This window comes from Mizuhopecten yessoensis, unplaced genomic scaffold (genome assembly GCF_002113885.1).
Source record: "Mizuhopecten yessoensis strain PY_sf001 unplaced genomic scaffold, ASM211388v2 scaffold8123, whole genome shotgun sequence".
In the NCBI taxonomy this organism is placed as follows: domain Eukaryota; kingdom Metazoa; phylum Mollusca; class Bivalvia; order Pectinida; family Pectinidae; genus Mizuhopecten; species Mizuhopecten yessoensis.
Window position 1 is genome coordinate 914,331 of NW_018407390.1, and position 18,992 is coordinate 933,322.

An 18,992-nucleotide genomic window follows, 5' to 3' on the forward strand; every position below is an offset into this window, starting at 1 on the left:
TATTATTTCTGAAAAGATGAATAACCAAAATTACATGTAAAATAAATGAGTCATCCCAGGAAAATCTGCCGTTTAGTTCCAACCAAAGTTACATGTAAGTCTCTAAAAGTGGCAATAAAATGTAAACATTTATAGTAGTTTTGATGAAAATCACATGCAAGTATAATAAAGATAAGTAGCTTAAGTTATCAAAGTTACAAGCAAATGTAGGAACCCCCCCCCACAGCAAATCTAGTAAAAATCATAAGAAAATGTCAAGAAAAATCATGAGCAATTCTAGAAGCTATGAATCACAGGCTAATCAAGTAAAACCCACAAGCAAAATTAAATAAAAAATATGAACAAATGTTATAAAAACCATAAGAAAATTAACTAAAGATCACAGGAATGTCTTGTTAGAATCACATGTAAAATCGTTTAAAATTTGCAGGGAAATCTTGTAAAGTAACAAGGAAACCTGAGAAAAATCACCAGGAAATACAAGAAAAATAACAAGGAACACTAAGAAAAATCACAAAGAAATCTTACAAAAATCACGATAATTTTTAAAAGAAAATACTCATAAGCAGATATAATAAAAATCACAAGAAATGTAATAAAAAATCTTAACAATATCCAGTACAAATCACAAGAAAATTTTGTAGATTTTGCAAGAAAATCTAATGAAAATTAAACATCAGAAGCAAATCTAATGAAAATCACATCCATATCTTGTCAGCATTGCAAGCAAATCCTGTAAAATTCACAAGCTTATTGAAAAAACCCAGCAGATATTATCAGAATAATCTAACAAAAATTACGAACAAAATAATTAGCAAATCTCAAAATAAATCACAAGCAACTGAAAAAATAATCACAAGACAGTTATATACGATTTACAAAAAAAACACAGGAAGAATAAAATTCTCAAACTAATATAACAAAACATAAACACAAATCTAATAAAACTTCCTTTTGAAAATGCTTTCATTGAAGCCTTAAAATTCAAATTTACAACCCAGTTCTAAAATAAAGGGAGCACCCGTTATAGTCATCTGAGTGACATGTACTTACGTTTCAACAACTTATGTTTGTATATCATGCTCGACCGTGTATTATCCAGGGATGACTGGCTGATCAATTTAAATCGTGTATCATCCAGGGATGACTGGCTGATCAGTTTAAATCGTGTATTATCCAGGGCTGACTGGCTGATCAATTTAAAGCGTGTATTATCCAGGGATGCCTGGCTGATCAATTTAAATCGGGTATTATCCAGGGATGACTAACTGATCAATTTAAGTCGAGTATTATCCAGGGATGACTGGCTGATAAATTTAAATCGTGTATTAACCAGGGATGACTGGCTGATAAATTTAAATCGTGTATTATCAAGGGATGACTGGCTGATCAATTTTAATTGTGTATTATCCAGGGAGGACTGGCTGATCAATTTAAAGCGTGTATTATCCAGGGATGCCTGGCTGATCAATTTAAATCGTGTATTATCCAGGGATGACTGGCTGATCAATTTAAATTGTGTATTATCCAGGGATGACTGGCTGATAAATTTAAATCGTGTATTATCCAGGGATGACTGGCTGATCAATTTGAATCGTTTAAGCTCACAAATTCAAGCTCCCAGAAACCAAGTGTAGTAAACTGTAGACTAACGTGGACTTTCAGTGTTTACGTATGGTGTATCAGGTTATGCACTGGTACCTCAGACACACCGTACAGTCTGTGTATTTAGATGATTTCTGGGTGTTGTTCTGTGTACTTGTTTTGGTTTATGTATTGTGTACATTTTCTCCTGATTTTAGTTGTTTTTGATAAACGCTTGCTTTGTTGGGTCAGTATTTAGTCCTGTACAAACTATACACTGTTTTATGTTTCAGTATATTGATATTATTGATGATTACTGCTCATTTTATGTCGTTAAATAAGGAAGTTAATTCTTAGATTAGTTATCTCTGAGTAGAGTTCAGTTGGTGATTTTCTGCTTTAATATCATTATTTTTTGTTGAAAGCAAGGACAGAATTTACAATATAGATTAAAAAACAAATGTATCTTCAAGTTATTTTCAAGCATGGTAAACCTGCAGCTGCTAACATTTTCAACATGCTATGAATATACAGGTATGTCATCTAATTGTTGATGGAAATACATGGAATAGTTCAACAGTAAACAAGATTCTTTCCATGAAAATATCTACTTTAACTGAATGGCAATATTTTTTTTTATTTTTTTTATTTGGAATGTGTTGCAATGGTTGTTTAAACAATAAAATTATGTATGTTGATGCATGGTCATTGTTTTCTGATTGGCTGCTGATTTTTTTTTTTTTTTAATTGTAACCTGGTACAAGATAGTTATCATCCTGTGTTAATCAATTACAGTAGAAATATGATTGTCTTATTTGTTTTTTGTATATTTTTCTCTTGAACTTACTTGCTCTTACATACATTGTCCAGAAATAACTTAATTATAAAAAAACTATATTGAATTGTAGAAGTGGCACCTGTTTTTTATAGGACTTTTTTGAAGATATGATGATAATTACCGATAAATCAACATTATGGTACCAGACAAATTTAGATTAATGATAAAGTTGTTTGCCTTTAATAAGAAAGAGTCAGTGTGCCAGAATATATATAAAAAAAACCAACTGCAATAGGAATTTGGAGATTGTTGAGTCTTCTGAAAGTATGTGGGAGTCTGCTGTTTTAGTTACATCATCTACCCCTTATTTATAGTTTGAATTACATGTACTAATTTATTCTATGCCTGCATGAAGAATGATGTTATATCTTTTTTTTATAAAGAATTGTACAGCTACTTTTAAAACTTTATTTCAGCTGCAACATTCTACATATTATTTAGAGTTTTTATTTAGTTTATGTATTTTGTATCTACCTTGTTTGGTATTGTTTGTGAAATGTATTTGAGGAATCTTTTTATGGTGAAATTATTGTGTATAGATATGTTTTATAGCTGGAGTGATATTAATACAAATGTTTGTACTTTTTCATATAAATATGTTAATGTGTTTTTATTTGTGTGGTTATAAACATTTTATTGATAATTCATTTCAGACTTATGTCTTATTATCTTTTTATATTTTAAGGATTCTATACTTACCAAAATAATAAAGATTTTAAGTTGACTCTTGAATTTTATTACTGGTATATTAGAAAAAGAATTTATTAATTCTTTTCTGGCTAATGGGTATGGATGTTTAAATACAGGCACATGCTACCAATGTTTTCATTAATAGTAGATTGAACAATGATTTTTAATTCTTTAATTCTTTATATAGTGGTAAAATGAAAGATTTTGAATATGTTAGATTCTATTTTTACTTTATGAACAAGTGTTACTGACATTATGAAATGGTCTTCTATTACAGTTGCTGCGCCGACCTGTGTCTGGAGTTAGGCGAATAGGATCCCATCCTAACCTTCCACATTGTAAGTTTCACAATAAACCTGTTTGAATTACTTAACTGTTTAATTCAAATGATTTGGAAATACTGACGCACTATAATTTGTAACACATTTTTCACTGTCAAATTTGATTACCTAACTGTTGCATGTTTTGTTGCTGTCCGATTTTATTGCCTAACTGTTGTCATGATTTCCATTGGCTAGACCTGACAGGAGGATCGGATGGCAGCGTCAGACTCTATGAGTGGGGGCATGTCCAGCCACTGGCCATGCTTAGACAACCAGGAGTGTTTCCTAAAGTCACCAAAGTCCAGTTTAGTTCCCAAGGAAACAAGGTAAGCACAGTTACAAGGTGTTCCATGAAATGCAATAAAGGTGACAAGTGTTGTAATTTGTCAATTATGCACTTAACTAGGATATATCACTAATCTGGTCAAGTTGTCCCGGAATATTCCACTGATCTAGGTTTTAGTTGAACATGTTGTACTTAGTGTTATGTTACTTGTTCCAGTGCTGTGTCAGCGATACGGAGGGGGACATCTGTCTGTGGCAGGTCGGACTCGGCAGTAACTTCAACAAACCCATCATGGTAACACACACATAGATCTTAACTGAGTTTCATTTTAAATGAGATTGATCAAATGAGTTTGGAAGTTTTCAATTTAGCAGTGCTATTCGAAACTAAAATCTAAGCATTGTGACATTTTCCATCAGTCTCATTTGAAATGGAAATTAGTTGAAAATACATTTTACTCAGCACTTGAGGAAAAAGGGCTACTGTTTCACAGGCCGAATGACAAGATCACGTTTACAAATGTCCATTTGGTAAACCAAAGTGTTTTGAAAAATCAGTTTCTCTGAAAGTAATATGTCTCAGATATAAATGCCTTGTATAGCCTCAAGAGTAAATCATTGTAAATAAGAAACTGATCATAAAAACCTTGTATGTAATTTGCACTGTGATATAAGTTGCATGAGTGAATTTTTGTTGCAATTTTTGTTGGAAAAATTATATAAATTACTTGAGATGTTCATGTTACATTTTATAGGGTGACTATTGTGTTGTTTTCATTATATACAGACGGGTTGTTACTTTTAATCGTCAATATTTGTTTACAGAAACTCAGATGTCATAACAAGACGACCAGTGACTTTGCATTTGTGGGGTCCTCTAGTCTGATAGCCACAGCCGGTCACTCCTCAGAAAGCCGCAATGTATGCCTGTGGGACACCTTACTCCCCCAGCGGAGTGCCTGTGTGCATGGTCAGTCCCAAGCTGTTTGTCCATTCTATCAGATCTTGTTCCCCACTTTATACTGCGCTATATTTTGCCCACTTTGTATGGAGTATGTACCCCACTATATATCGAGTTACAGACCTTTTTCATTTAATGTTTTTCACCTAAGTTTGTCCAAAGTTGGTTGGTTGTGGATAGCTTACAACACTTGTCTTATTTCTTATTAATAAGTCCTCCGAGGTTTGTTATTAGCATGTTTTACTGTTTAGATTGCTAATTGATTACAATGTACTAGTATTGTGCATCCATGACCTTTACTTTGTTTGACCTTTAAAGCATTTACCTGTCATAACCTTTACTTTGTTTGACCTTTAAAGCATTTACTGGTCATAATCTTAACTTTGTTTGACCTTTAAAGCATCTACCTGTCATAACCTTACTTTATTTGACCTTTAAAGCGTTTACTGGTCATAATCTTAACTTTGTTTGACCTTTAAAGCATTTATCTGTCATAACCATTACTTTGTTTGACCTTTACAGCGTTTACCTGTCATGAACATGGCTGTCCTGCGATAGTGTACGCCCCTCACCACCAGCTCCTGATCAGCGGGGGACGCAAGGGCGAAATCTGTATCCTCTTATGTAATATACAACAACTTAAGGAAGTTTTTGAAAAAATCATTAGAGCGTAAATCCTTTCATTTTATATACAACTTGAGCAAGATTAAAAAAAACCAACACTATTGAATAATACAAATTAAATAATCTTCAGCAAGCTGTTAAGTTCACCATGCTTTAAAGTGTGATGGGGCAGGATAAAAGTGGTTAATATGGCAATAGGTACAGATGAAGTTGATGAAGTGTGCTGTGGCTCTGAGGTAAGATGGGGTTTGTATATAATTCGTCTGACAGCTATTGCTTATAAACAGACACAGAATCCTATTTAATGATGGTGTAGCCATATAGATAATGATAGTGTAGCCATATAGATAATGATAGTGTAGCCATATAGATAATGATGGTGTAGCCATATAGATAATGATATGGGGTAGTCATATAGATAATGATGGGGTAGCCATATAGATAATGATATGGGGTAGTCATGAAGTGGCACTAACAGTAATCTTAAAGAGTAACCATGTAGAATTGCCATTAAGAAACATACTTCCAACATTTCTATAACATGAAAGTAAAAAGAAGTCCACGACTCCTGAAGCCTGTTTTTCTTTTCACAACTTGTTGTGTGGAGAATTACATATGTCACTTTGTCTTTATATCTGTGTTGTTAATGGATTGAAAGTTGTGAAACTTTTTAATAGTATTATCCCAGTCAGGGTTATGTGCCTTTTATATGGAAAGTTGTGTACTCCTTGACTTGAGTTCAGGTATATTTGACATCCGACAGAGACAGATACGTCACACATTCCAGGCCCACGATTCTGCTATCCGCTGTCTGGCTATCGACCCGGAGGAGGAGTACTTTGTGACAGGGTCTTCAGAGGGAGACATCAAGGTACGACCTGCAGGACCAGTAGAATCCTTTATTAACTGATCTGGTCCCATTTTAACTTACCTGGCTCACTAGTAGTTCACCTTGTCCCTTATTTACTTGATTTCTTATGAACTAAAATTACCTTTTATCAATTCACCTGACATATTTCATCACACCTGGTCTTTTAACACATCTAGCTTCTTAGTAAATAATTCATAAACTAATGTTAAAAAATAACCTTGAAACACTAAGTGACTTGTTGAAATGCAAAAAATTGCCAAAACAATTGAAAGAAAGTACGACATTTAAGAAGATACATTAACTTTATCTAGTTTCATGGATTTGCATTAAATATATCCTGGTAGTGCAGATTCAAGTTTGTACAAAAATTAGTCACTGCTTTTGATTTTTAATCAGGGCTAGAAATCATTAATATTGTTTTCAGCTACACAGTTAAAAATGTTAAACATATACATCTACATAGGGTCATATTATCAGTCATAGAAGTATTTCTAGGTCAAAATAATTCACATTTTTTTCAGTATTTGTACCTTGTATGAAGTGTTTTAGGTACAATTCACTGATATGATAACAGTTACAAGACATTCATGGTAAAAGACATTAATACAATTTATTTTTATATGCTAGGTATGGGGCCTGGACGTTCACCAGATGGTCGTAGGCTTCCCTGGAGAACACAGCAAGAGCACATTCTTCAGAAACATGGGGGCGGCGTCAGGTGTCACACAAGTTTCCATTGGATCTACGCATCACATGTTCTCATGTGGAGTTGACGGGTCAATGAAGTTTCGGGCCTTACCGGAGCGTGACACGATTGTGAGATATTGGTCTGCTACCTAGTCAAACAATGCTCTTGTGACCTCTATGGTACGAATTGACCTGTCTCCATGGAGATTGACGTTGCCATGGAGATGCTGGATTAGTCTGCCACATCACTATGTGACTAAAAATGGATCAGGAAATGGATTTTGTTTTGCCAAGAAAGAAGTTGTCATGCTTCCACATTGCACGTTTATTTTGAATTTTGATATGTTACAAGGGTACAATTGTTTTATACTGTTGAATTTTCTCATAAAAGTGATTCTTTGTTTTGTTTTGAATTTGTTTTGAATTGGCTGATACTTGAGTAATATCTGGTACAGATTTTGTTTTGTTATTTAAGAGATTTGGATGGACACATTAATCAGCATTGAGGAAATAATAACAGCTAATACTGACAACAGGTTAACAGTTTGTTTTGCTTAAATTATTGTAAGCAACAGTTTACTCTTACCCAATAAGTCACAGAAAATTGAAGAGAACCCTCACCAAACTGTTGAAAACGTGTAGCTGGAAGGAAATCATTAGGAACTGAGAGTTACGATGGAACTGTAGAGAAACCACATATAACTAGAGGGAAACCTGAGGGAACTTTCAGAAACCACCCACCTTTCATGAAACCATACAATTGTAAAGTGTAACTGCATAAGTGGAGGGAAACAGTATGAAAGTGGATGGTAACCACCGAGAACTGTATAGAAACTGATTTTATGTATAGGGAAACTAGTTGTAACTAAGGGGAACTAGAGGAAAACACACAGATAGCTGGAGGGAAACTAGTTGTAACTAAGGGGAACTAGAGGAAAACACACAGATATCTGGAGGGAAACTAGTGGTAACTAAGGGCAACTAGAGGAAAACACACAGATAGCTGGAGGGAAACTAGTGGTAACTAAGGGCAACTAGAGGAAATCACAAAGATAGCTGGAGGGAAACTAGTGGTAACTAAGGGGAACTAGAGGAAACCACATAGATAGCTGGAGGGAAACTAGAGGTAACCAAGGGGAACTAGAGGAAACCAAACATATAGCTGGAGGGAAACAATAGGTAACCAAGGAGAACTAGAGGAAACCACACAGACATCCGGAGGGAAACTAGAGGTAACCAAGGGGAACTAGAGGAAACCAAACATATAGCTGGAGGGAAACAATAGGTAACCAAGGAGAACTAGAGGAAACCACACAGACAGCCAGAGGGAAACTAGAGGTAACCAAGGGGAACTAGAGGAAACCACACAGATAGCTGGAGGGAAACTAGAGGTAACCAAGGGGAACTAGAAGAAACCACAAAGATAGCTGGAGGAAAACAAGTTGTAAATAAGGGGAACTAGAGGAAATCACACAGATAGCTGGAGGGAAACTAGTGGTAACTAAGGAGAACTAGAGGAAACCACACAGACAGCCGGAGGGAAACTAGAGGTAACCAAGGGGAACTAGAGGAAACCACAGATATAGCTGGAGGGAAACTAGTGGTAACTAAGGGGAACTAGAGGAAACCACGCAGATAGCTGGAGGGAAACTAGAGGTAACCAAGGGGAACTAGAAGAAAACACAAAGATAACTGGAAGAAAACAAGTTGTAAATAAGGGGAACTAGAGGAAACCACACAGATAGCTGGAGGGAAACTAGGGGTAACTAAGGGGTACTAGAGGAAACCACACTGATAGCTGGAGGGAAACTAGTGGTAACTAAGGGGAACTAGAGGAAACCACACAGACAGCCGGAGGGAAACTAGAGGTAACCAAGGGGAACTAGAAGAAAACACAAAGATAACTGGAAGAAAACAAGTTGTAAATAAGGGGAACTAGAGGAAACCACACAGATAGCTGGAGGGAAACTAGTGGTAACTAAGGGGTACTAGAGGAAACCACACAGATAGCTGGAGGGACAACATGAATCTTACCTCCTCTTCTAAATAGATGTAAGGGGGAGACAAACATGTCACAAGATTCCATGTGGGAGAAGGGACTCATTTCTTTTACAGAATTAGTAAAATGATTTTAGAATAACTTTTTGAAAATAATGTTCAAGTTCAGAATAACATATGCTGTTATAAAACAAAGATGTTGACCAGGTTTTATTTTCAGGCAAATTCTGAACTATGATAATTCTGATTGAAACCCAACAGTACATTCATTTAAGAAGGTTATAGGAATTGGGAGATTTCCTGTGTAGCTAATTACTAGGTGTTAAGGAGAGGAAGAAAGAAAGTAATTTGTGCAGAATTGAAGAAAAAAGGGTTCAGATGTATGTTTTTGAGGTCTTTTGTTTTGAAGTGTTTGTGGTATCTTTATTTGTAAAGTTTGTAGTGGAGGAACAAGTGGTTTTAGCACGGGTAATTAAGTGATGTTGGCGGTGTTCAGCTTCTAGTTGATCACACCTATAGGGTTATATTCATGGGACTCAAGTAAGATTGAAGTAGAACAATGAGGTTAATATAAATAATTTTTAACCCTGTGTAAATATTATATACATTACAGGTTCATGTATAAACTGTTTTTCAGTCTTTAAGAATATGAGAATAAATGTGTCTAAATGAGAAAGCGTGATGTTAATTGTAAGATAGGTATAATTTGGTATTGCATTGAAATATACATTTGTATGCTCAAAGACAGGTTCTAATCCTGTCACCTGGTTAAAAGGTCTCTGTTATTCAAGTTTATATTGTGTCTAGGACTTGTATAAAGATGGACGTCTAGAGACAAAAACCTAAGCTAGAATTCAGTTGCACAAATGTAGTAAATCATGCATTCTGTAAAATGTTTAATGATGAAATGTTTCATCATAGTCATTGTGCAGTGGTGTATTCTCCTTTTTGACAGGGCTGTCACTTTAAATGTATTCATCTGATAAATATGCATGCTGACATGGAAATTATCCCTCCAATAGTCCCAGTATATGGGTCAAGGTAATTTTACAGGTCTGTTTCCAGTTGGCCGTACTGAAGTGATGATTGCGTGGTTATATTGTAATTTTCATTGAGGAAATTGTACATAACATTTTGGCAATGATAATGTAATGAACAATCTGTTCTGTTTTCAGCGTACAATCAGATTTTGAATTGTTCAGTCGATCCATGGCAGAAATCGATCATGACGAGTTACCTCCCTCATGCTCGGTGGAGTGTTAGTCATTTACCTCTTCACAAATGTGTCATTCCTTTGTATGACATGCATGCAAGAATGGCCACACTATTTAGTGGACTTCAAATTAAATGGTTTTTTTAGCTGTGACCTTGACCCATATGTTGCTATTTTTAAGTTTCACAATTTTATATCATCAATGGCTGTGACTTCACCAGTACTTAGTGGTTTATGTAAATGTCTACTGTATGTCACTTTATTAGGTTTGGAGGGTGATGATGAGTGTTCATATGGTTCCTTAACTCATTCACCCCTGAAGACACATTTGAACTCTTCCAATTCAAAGGTTGGAATAGTCCCTTATGGAATTTCAGGGGTGAATGAGTAAATATATGAATAAATGCATTGAAGAGTGTGCAGCACTCGTGTATGTATTAGAAGGATATTTAGTGGATGTCTACATTGAAAATGTAGCTATGAAATACTTATGAGTATAATTCAATCTAATTGAATGTTTAAAACTTATTTATGATATGATGAAATCAATTGAGAGAAAGGTCTTTTCTGGTTTTAGTTCCAAGAAGGATTGGCAATTCAGATTGAAAATAGATTTTATTTGTATTAACAGGTAAATGGAATGTTCACCTGTGTTTCATTAATGAGTAATTATTACCTGTGTATCATTAATGAGTAATTATTACCTGTGTATCATGTTAGTGCATTATCTTTGAAGCATTAACCTATTTATTTATAGATATTGGACCCATTTTTACTAGATGATTTAGATATTGACCCGTACCTGTGTGATGAGCTAAGTTACTTTGTATATACTGAATCTATTAATGCTATGTTTATTGTGGTCACATAATATCCGGTCATGATCATTTTCTGGTCATTTTACTCTTTAAATCATTAATGATTAAATCATGTTAGTAACATGGACATACTCTAATATATAGACAAATCTTTCCCTATACAAGTTTGTCATTAGCTTCCGACTCTGTTGGAGGAGATGTAAATGTGATCCGTGGTTTTTCAGTACCCATCGTTATTTGACAGGTCAGTAAGAAAATCAAACGTCATTATTTTAGAAACATTGCAGAGTACGGATATGTTAGCTGTGTTGAGTGACTTTGTCAAGATGATACAATTTTCATGTACAATAATACATACAAATGTACATTTATACTACACATTAAGCAGGTTAAAATCTAATTTCAGTCAAAATATTGTTCTGATCTTGGATTGCTCTTAATTATCCACCAGGTATGTTTCCAATAATGTAAGTCTCAAAACTTCACTTTTTAATGGAGTCTTTAGTTTTCAAATATCATCTTTTATTACTGTAGGTGTTAATTTGGATTTTTTTATGCCATACAGGTAGTTACGGTTGGGCATTGATTACATTTTTGTTCCTTTTGTATTAATGTTCCTCCTAAGTCATTGAAATAATTAACTGTACCTGTTACTATGGCAATAGTTGAGATATGTTGACTGTGACATCTTAGCCTAAACTAACATTCCATCTAGTCCTGTTGACAAGGTCACTCTAATTTCCTGTTTAATCACGTACCAGTGAAGTGTTTTGTGAAGTATTGTGAGGTTATTTGTACATATTACGTACCAGTGAAGTGTTTTGTGAAGTATAGTGAGGTTATTTGTACACATTACCATAGCAACATTCCATTCACATGATTTTACACCACAACATTTTTGCTGTTACCATGGTAATTACCTATATCATTTCATGTTGACAATTGTTTATCTTGTTTTTCTGATGGAGTAGCTAAATATCATACTTCTACAATTATAATGTACAGAGCGTCAACCATTAGCTGCAAGCCAAACCATTTGTCCATAATTAAAGGCAATACATACTTGTAGCCATGGCAACTGAAATTGCTAATTATTGTTGTCAGAAAAAAACTCATATTCTGTCATAATAACAGCTGGTACTTAATCGGTTTACCATGATAACACTTGGCCCTAATAGCTTGGCATTATGACATAACAAGAATGTTTTTTACAAGCAGTCAATACCTTTATCTGAGATAGCTCTTACCTCCGCATCTCTTGTCAGTTATACTCTGTTGAAATGGTACCCTATATATCATGTCACCATGGAAACCATGATGTCATGATTGTTCCTCGTTCTGCATACTTTGGCTGATTCAGATTTTTCATCAAGTTATGTGTAGCCATGGGAATGTGATGAATTCATTGTCACCATGGTTACCGCTAAACTGTGATACTGTATCACTGATGTGTAGTGAATACATTGTAGATATCTACATTAGAGTGGGCTAAACTTTGATGTGTGGAATACTAGAAGTTTGTGATTATAAAATTGTAAATGGATGTAACTTGTAGTATACATGTTTTATGTGTAGTCCAAAGGGGGATATTGTAAGATAATTTGTAAATGTTGTTAAGTGTATGAAATACAGCACATCACTGTGAAATAGAAATGTAAGAACTCGGGGCTGAGCAATATGTAGAGACATCTATTAATTGGTCAGTGATGAAGATAAAAAACTTGTATTAAAATATTAGGTTATAAATACTTACTATAATTTTATTTGCATTGTAAATTCTAGGTTTTTGAATGTCATACACTATTAATGTACGATGTGTATATTATTGTATTATCTTTATGTCACGAATATGGAGTGCAATGTTTGTTAGCTGTCTACTCTCTACATTCAAAAATTGTACATGTGTCAGCCCTGGTCATATGTGTCTGCTTTCTGTGTTCACTAGACTAAGTAACATGTACAAACAGAGCTTACTCCTGAAGGATGTGTACATGTTATGTTAGATGTTATATAACATGAAAAATGGAAAATGTTAAATGATGAGTTCATGAAAAGAGTTGTATGAAGTCTATATAACTCGAAATTTACCACTGATATCCATTTTGATCTGTATGATGACGATGAATGTATTACATATTTATGTAGGTTATGTGTACTTCTTTTGTGTACATTGTTTACATAATTTGTGTACTATGTATACATAATTTGTGTACATTGTCTACATAGTTTGTGTACTATGTATACATAATTTGTGTACATTGTCTACATAGTTTGTGTACTATGTATACATAATTTTTGTACTCTGTGTACATAATTTGTGTACTTTGTTTACATTATTTGTGTATTCTGTGTACATAATTTGTGTATTCTGTGTACATAATTTGTGTATCATGTATACATAATTTGTGCACATTATATGTATAACTTGTGTGTTATGTAATCATACTTTGTGTGGATTTAGCTTTTGAACATACTTTGTATACTAGATAAGCATAGATAAATGCGTAAATCATTTAGTATGTAAGCTTAATTTGTGCATACATAGACAAAGAATGAACATGTATACTGTGTATGTAGATTTTGTGTACAATTTATGCTAAGGTGAGGTTTGTTCTCCATAAAAGCATACAATGCATGCCTAGATTATGAAGTCCATGTATGTGGGTGTACCAGGGGTCTATGATCACAAGAGTTAGAGATTATCTTACTACTGTTGGATGCTGAGGTAAATACATGTACCACCTCAAAGGACAAATCATTGATACATCACGCCGTTTGTGTTGAAATGATCTTAGTAGATGAATGTGGTGTGTTTTAACGGATATATGTGAAAATGATCTGTTGACATTGTACTATAAATAGATGTTTTTGATTACAGTTTCCTTAGTACAGAATGCATACATACTCCACAATGTGTGAATTTTAATTATAGTTTGGGGTCCAATAGTGTACATGTCCCCTCTTTGTATTCTCAGATTTTATTCATTTCACATTGTTACATGTAACCTCAGATTCTATAGTGAAATGATCATAATTGGGGTATTCAGATACAGCAATATTTACAATCTGGATACAGTTATATTTCATGTCTGGATACAGTATTCTAATTATCTACTGTGTGTCTGGATACAGTGATATATTACTGTGTGTTTGGATACAGTGATCTTTACTCTGGTCTAGATACAGTGGTGTATTTTCCCTGTGTGTCTGGACACAGTGACATAATTACTGTGTGTCTGAATACAGTGATATATTTACTGTGTTTCTGGATACAATGATATATTTACTGTCTGGATACAGTGATATATTTACTGTGTGTCTGGATACAGTGATATATTTACTGTCTGGATACAGTGATATATTTACTGTGTGTCTGGATACAATGATATATTTACTGTATGGATACAGTAATATATTTACTGTGTGTGAGGATACAGTGATATTTTTACTGTGTGTCTGGATACAATGATATATTTACTGTCTGGATACAGTGATATATTTACTGTGTGTCTGGATACAGTGATATATTTACTGTCTGGATACAGTGATATATTTACTGTGTGTCTGGATACAATGGTATATTTACTGTCAGGATACAGTGACATAATTACTGTGTGTCTGGATACAATGATATATTTACTGTCTGTATACAGTGATATATTTACTGTGTGTCAGGATACAGTGATATTTTTACTTTGTGTCTCGTACAGTGATATATTTACTGTCTGGATACAGTGATATATTTACTGTGTGTCTGAATACAGTGATATATTTACTGTGTGTCTGAATACATTGATATATTTACTGTCTGGATACAGTGATATATTTACTGTGTGTCAGGATACAGTGATATATTTACTGTGTGTCTGGATACAGTGATATATTTACTGTGTGTCTTGATGCTTTCTTAGTCATGCTACATGTAAATTGTTATGAGGATGGATGCAGTGTTATTTACCTTGATTCAGGTTACATAAATGTTTCATATTTGATAACTCTGCTGTGTGAAGGTGATTTGTTTGATAATTCATTCTGTCATTCCTTCTGTTTAGAGTAGACTTACATTAAAAACCTAGTCATGTATTGGAAAGTCCTAGAAGCAGTCAGGAACAGGCACTGTTTCCCTGGACAATGCTGTGTACTGTGTGGGGTTAGTTATTGAATACTATTTGTTTTACTAAATGTGACAATGCTTGTGGCGTGGTGACCTATGAAGTGGGGGTGTCGCCCATATATGTGTGTCTCTGTGTTGTTTGGTACGTGTGATATTTAATGTGATACAGAAAACCGTTATATACACATAAGTAAGTTATAATATCTGAATAAATATGAATCATTTGCTTGTTTCGTTTTCATTAGTTTCAGACTAAAATAGAATCATCTTCTACCAGACAAATTGGCTTGGGCAATCTTAACAGCTTATTAATGCAAAAGTAGACACTAGTTTGCTTACATTCCCTTTTTTAGCTCACCATCATCTGATGGTGCACTTTTCAATTCGCCTGTCGTCCGTGGTTCGTCCAAAAACAATTTTTAGCTCACCTGGCCCAAAGGGCCAAGTGAGCTTATGCCTTGGTGCGGCATCCGTCGTCAATATTTTGCTTTAAACTACTTCTTCTTAGCATGCTGGGATGAAGGGCTACCAAGTCTGTTCAAATAAATGAGCTTCACCCATATTCCAGGTCGCAGGGTTCAATTGTCTAAAAAAAACTTAAATCAACTTCATTAGCAGACTAGGATGAAGTGCTACCAAGTTTGTTAAAATGAATGACCTTGACTTTAATTTCAGGTCACAGGGATAACATATGTTTGAAAGTTTTAAACGACTTCTTCTGAATGACCAAAAGGCGCAGGATGATGATATTTGGCCCATAACATGATGAGATGAAGGGATACTAAGTTTGTTCAAATGAATGACCTTGACATTAATACAAGGTCACAGAGATCAAATATGTTCAAAATCTTAAAACGACTTCTCCTGAATAACCAAAAGATGCAGGATGATGATATTTGGCCCATGACATGATGAGATGAAGGGATACTAAGTTTGTTCAAATGAATGACCTTGACATTAATACAAGGTCACAGAGATCAAATATGTTCAAAATCTTAAAACGACTTCTCCTGAATAACCAAAAGACGCAGGATGATGATATTTGGCCCATAACATGATGAGATGAAGAGCTACTAAGTTTGTTCAAAAGAATGACCTTGACATTTATTCAAGGTCACAGGGTTCAAATATGTTGGATGAAGGGCTATCAAGCTTTTTCATTTTAATGACTGACCCACTGATATCACATTTGGTCAAATAACATTTTAACGATCTAATTTCAATACTTAAAAGGATAGGGTGGTGATAATTGGGCCCATTGGGCCTCTTAAGCTTGTTATCGCCATTTCACAGAAAATACTGGGGAGATCTTTCTCAAATTTGATATGTGGATTCCCATTGGTCCTTAGGTGTGCCTGCTTACTTTTGAGACTGATCGGATAAACAAAATGGTCGAAAGGCGGCCCTCTTAGATTTTGACAGTGAACGTTTGTTATGGCTATTTTTCGGGAAGTACTGTAAGGATCTTTCTGTACTTTACAGATATTTCTCAAATTTCATATGAAGGGTCCTCTAGGTTTAATTGTGCATGTATTATTTTGAGACAGATTGAAAAATAATAAGATGGCCTCTTGGTCATCGTGGATTTTTTTTTTACATTTTAAGAATATTATGACTATTTCCCAGGAAGTACTTTACAGATCATTCTCATATATCAATGATTGGTTCTATTTCTTTCACGTTAAGTAATGTACTAGTAAATATGTGAAATGACAACTCACTTTGAAGGTTATCTTGCATACACAGCAGTATGCAGTTTAGATCAAAGTTATTTCAATGTGCATTTACTGTTTACATGACTTGATCAAACATATAAACACCTCTGCATGTCGGGGACCGAGAAAGGAATACACCTGCTATTACCAACTGCGATTAATGTGGGGGAAACCCTCCAGAATAAGGGATTTGCTTTTATACCTTTTACTTGGGGACACAAAAGCGACCAAAATAAATCTGCTACGCCCATTACAACATTTGGGAGCTTTCTATCTACCTATTTAGGGTAATGTTAACAACTGGTTCACCCGTTGTCAGTATAATGTGACCGGGTGGAATGCTGTGCTGGGCTTATGCGCTATCGCAAGGAGGCAAGTACACCAGCATACCCTGTCTCCGGTATACGTACACGCATGTACGCTAACACAACACACATGGAGGCACGTCCTTAAATGAGCTCAGCTGTTAAAAGGACGTTAAACAAAATAAAAACAAAACCAAATCAAACAGATAAGAGAAAAGAAAAAACTGACATGGAACTAATGAAGATAGTACGATGGTGGGCGCCAACATTCCTCTGGAATCTCTTGCTTAACCTTGTAACCTTATATCTTCAAATAGTTCTTTCAAATGTTGAATACCTGTCTATTTGTTGCTTTAGAAAATCACCACCGTACTTCAGATACTAAAGTACCCCAATCATTTCTTACAGTTATTCCCTCCAATCTCTTCAACTATAAGCAAACACTACAACAGCTGAGTTTAGAGGCCCTTCGACTAACTCCTCCTTCAGCTTGCTCTACATCCACATACAACTGGTCCGGCTGGATATGTTGTAACTGTCGAGTTAATTTGTATCCATAATGCAAAGCTACGAAAGTTTGTCATGGGGGTCCTAATTATAAGTATCGAGAGACTTCTAGATCTACTATCAACTGGAATGTAAATCGCGATGTACTGATGAATGGATGACTTCGTCGTACAATGGGCAAAATGAGGGCATTAGGAATTTTATTCACTTTCGTAGTAGGTCAAATGTATCGTGTCCAATCGTGCCCATCATTCAAAAAAGAATTGTCTGCTTGAAATATAAAGTAAAGACAAAACGCAAGTCTGTCTTTCTGCACTCTTATGACCAAACCACACATAAAAGGTATGTAGTTGTGTCTGCCGACAAAGGATCATATAAGTTAATCTTTGTTTGCAAACACTTTTACAATACCTAAATAAAGATCTAGACCTGCTGTATTGTCGAGAAACACTAACTATACATTTTCCAATATTTCGAAGTACCCACTAATCATAAGGAGCCTCGTTTGTATTGTATTCCAACACTTCGCAAGAAACCTTATCAACAACGTTCTATCGCTCATCGAAGCCATTCCTTATACGCGTTACTACACTTTCAGTACCATTGAGTCAGGGTAAGTCATATTGTGACACTTTATAGTCGAGAAGTGGAATAAATTGAACGATTTTTTATAAAGAATATTTGTTATGCCCTTTTCTCACAAATGTTTCTTCAACAAAAAAAAAACGTTTGACTTTTCCACCCAAAAATAGACCCTAGTCTCCACCAGCCTGCATCTTTCGAAACCCTAAGTCGTCAGCAGTCGCTGAAATGAAGATATTCGGAGCAACCGCTCATAATAAATAATTACTGATTATCCAAATATATGACGAATTGTTTGTCTCCCGACATGCCCCATCGGCAAAGAGAAACACAGCCTGTTGGACTATTACACGGAACACAGTACTGTATAATGAATAAAGAAATAAGAGGGAAATGTGTCGGAGTTATTTTGTCATTAAGAAGAAAGGGAGAGAGAGAGAGACCTTGTTTGTTCATTGTAAATTTATATAAAAATATCTGAACAGTAGGTTAGAAAGAACACCAGAGAAATATCAGAAAACTCTAATAATAAAATGCAAGGAACAATCGAATATATATACCAGTGATATCGTATATATATACCAGTGATATCGTATGTATGTACAAATGATATCGTATATATATACCAGTCATATCGTATATATATACCAGTGATATGGTACGTATGTTTAAATGATATCGTATATCAATACAAATGATATTGTACGTATGTATAAATGATATCGTATATATATACTAGTGATATCGTACGTATGTACAAATGATATCGTATATATATACCTGTGATATCGTATATCAATACAAATGATGTCGTACGTATGTATAAATGATATCGGATATATATACCAGTGATATCGTACGTAGGTACAAATGATAT

General features: G+C 34.6%; 1 protein-coding gene across 2 annotated transcripts in view; it reads left to right on the top strand.

Moving 5' to 3' along the window:
• The window catches only part of LOC110455002 (dmX-like protein 2), an 88,092-nt gene extending 79,970 nt beyond the window's left edge, over positions 1-8,122 (top strand). For both annotated transcript variants that reach the window (XM_021504866.1, XM_021504868.1), the window contains 7 exons: positions 3,390-3,450; positions 3,631-3,761; positions 3,938-4,015; positions 4,546-4,690; positions 5,204-5,293; positions 6,049-6,176; positions 6,804-8,122. In XM_021504866.1, coding sequence (XP_021360541.1) covers positions 3,390-3,450; positions 3,631-3,761; positions 3,938-4,015; positions 4,546-4,690; positions 5,204-5,293; positions 6,049-6,176; positions 6,804-7,016 — 846 coding nt within the window. In that variant the 3' untranslated portion in view covers positions 7,017-8,122. The remainder of the gene's footprint in view (positions 1-3,389; positions 3,451-3,630; positions 3,762-3,937; positions 4,016-4,545; positions 4,691-5,203; positions 5,294-6,048; positions 6,177-6,803) is intronic.
• The last annotated feature ends 10,870 nt before the right edge of the window (positions 8,123-18,992 follow it).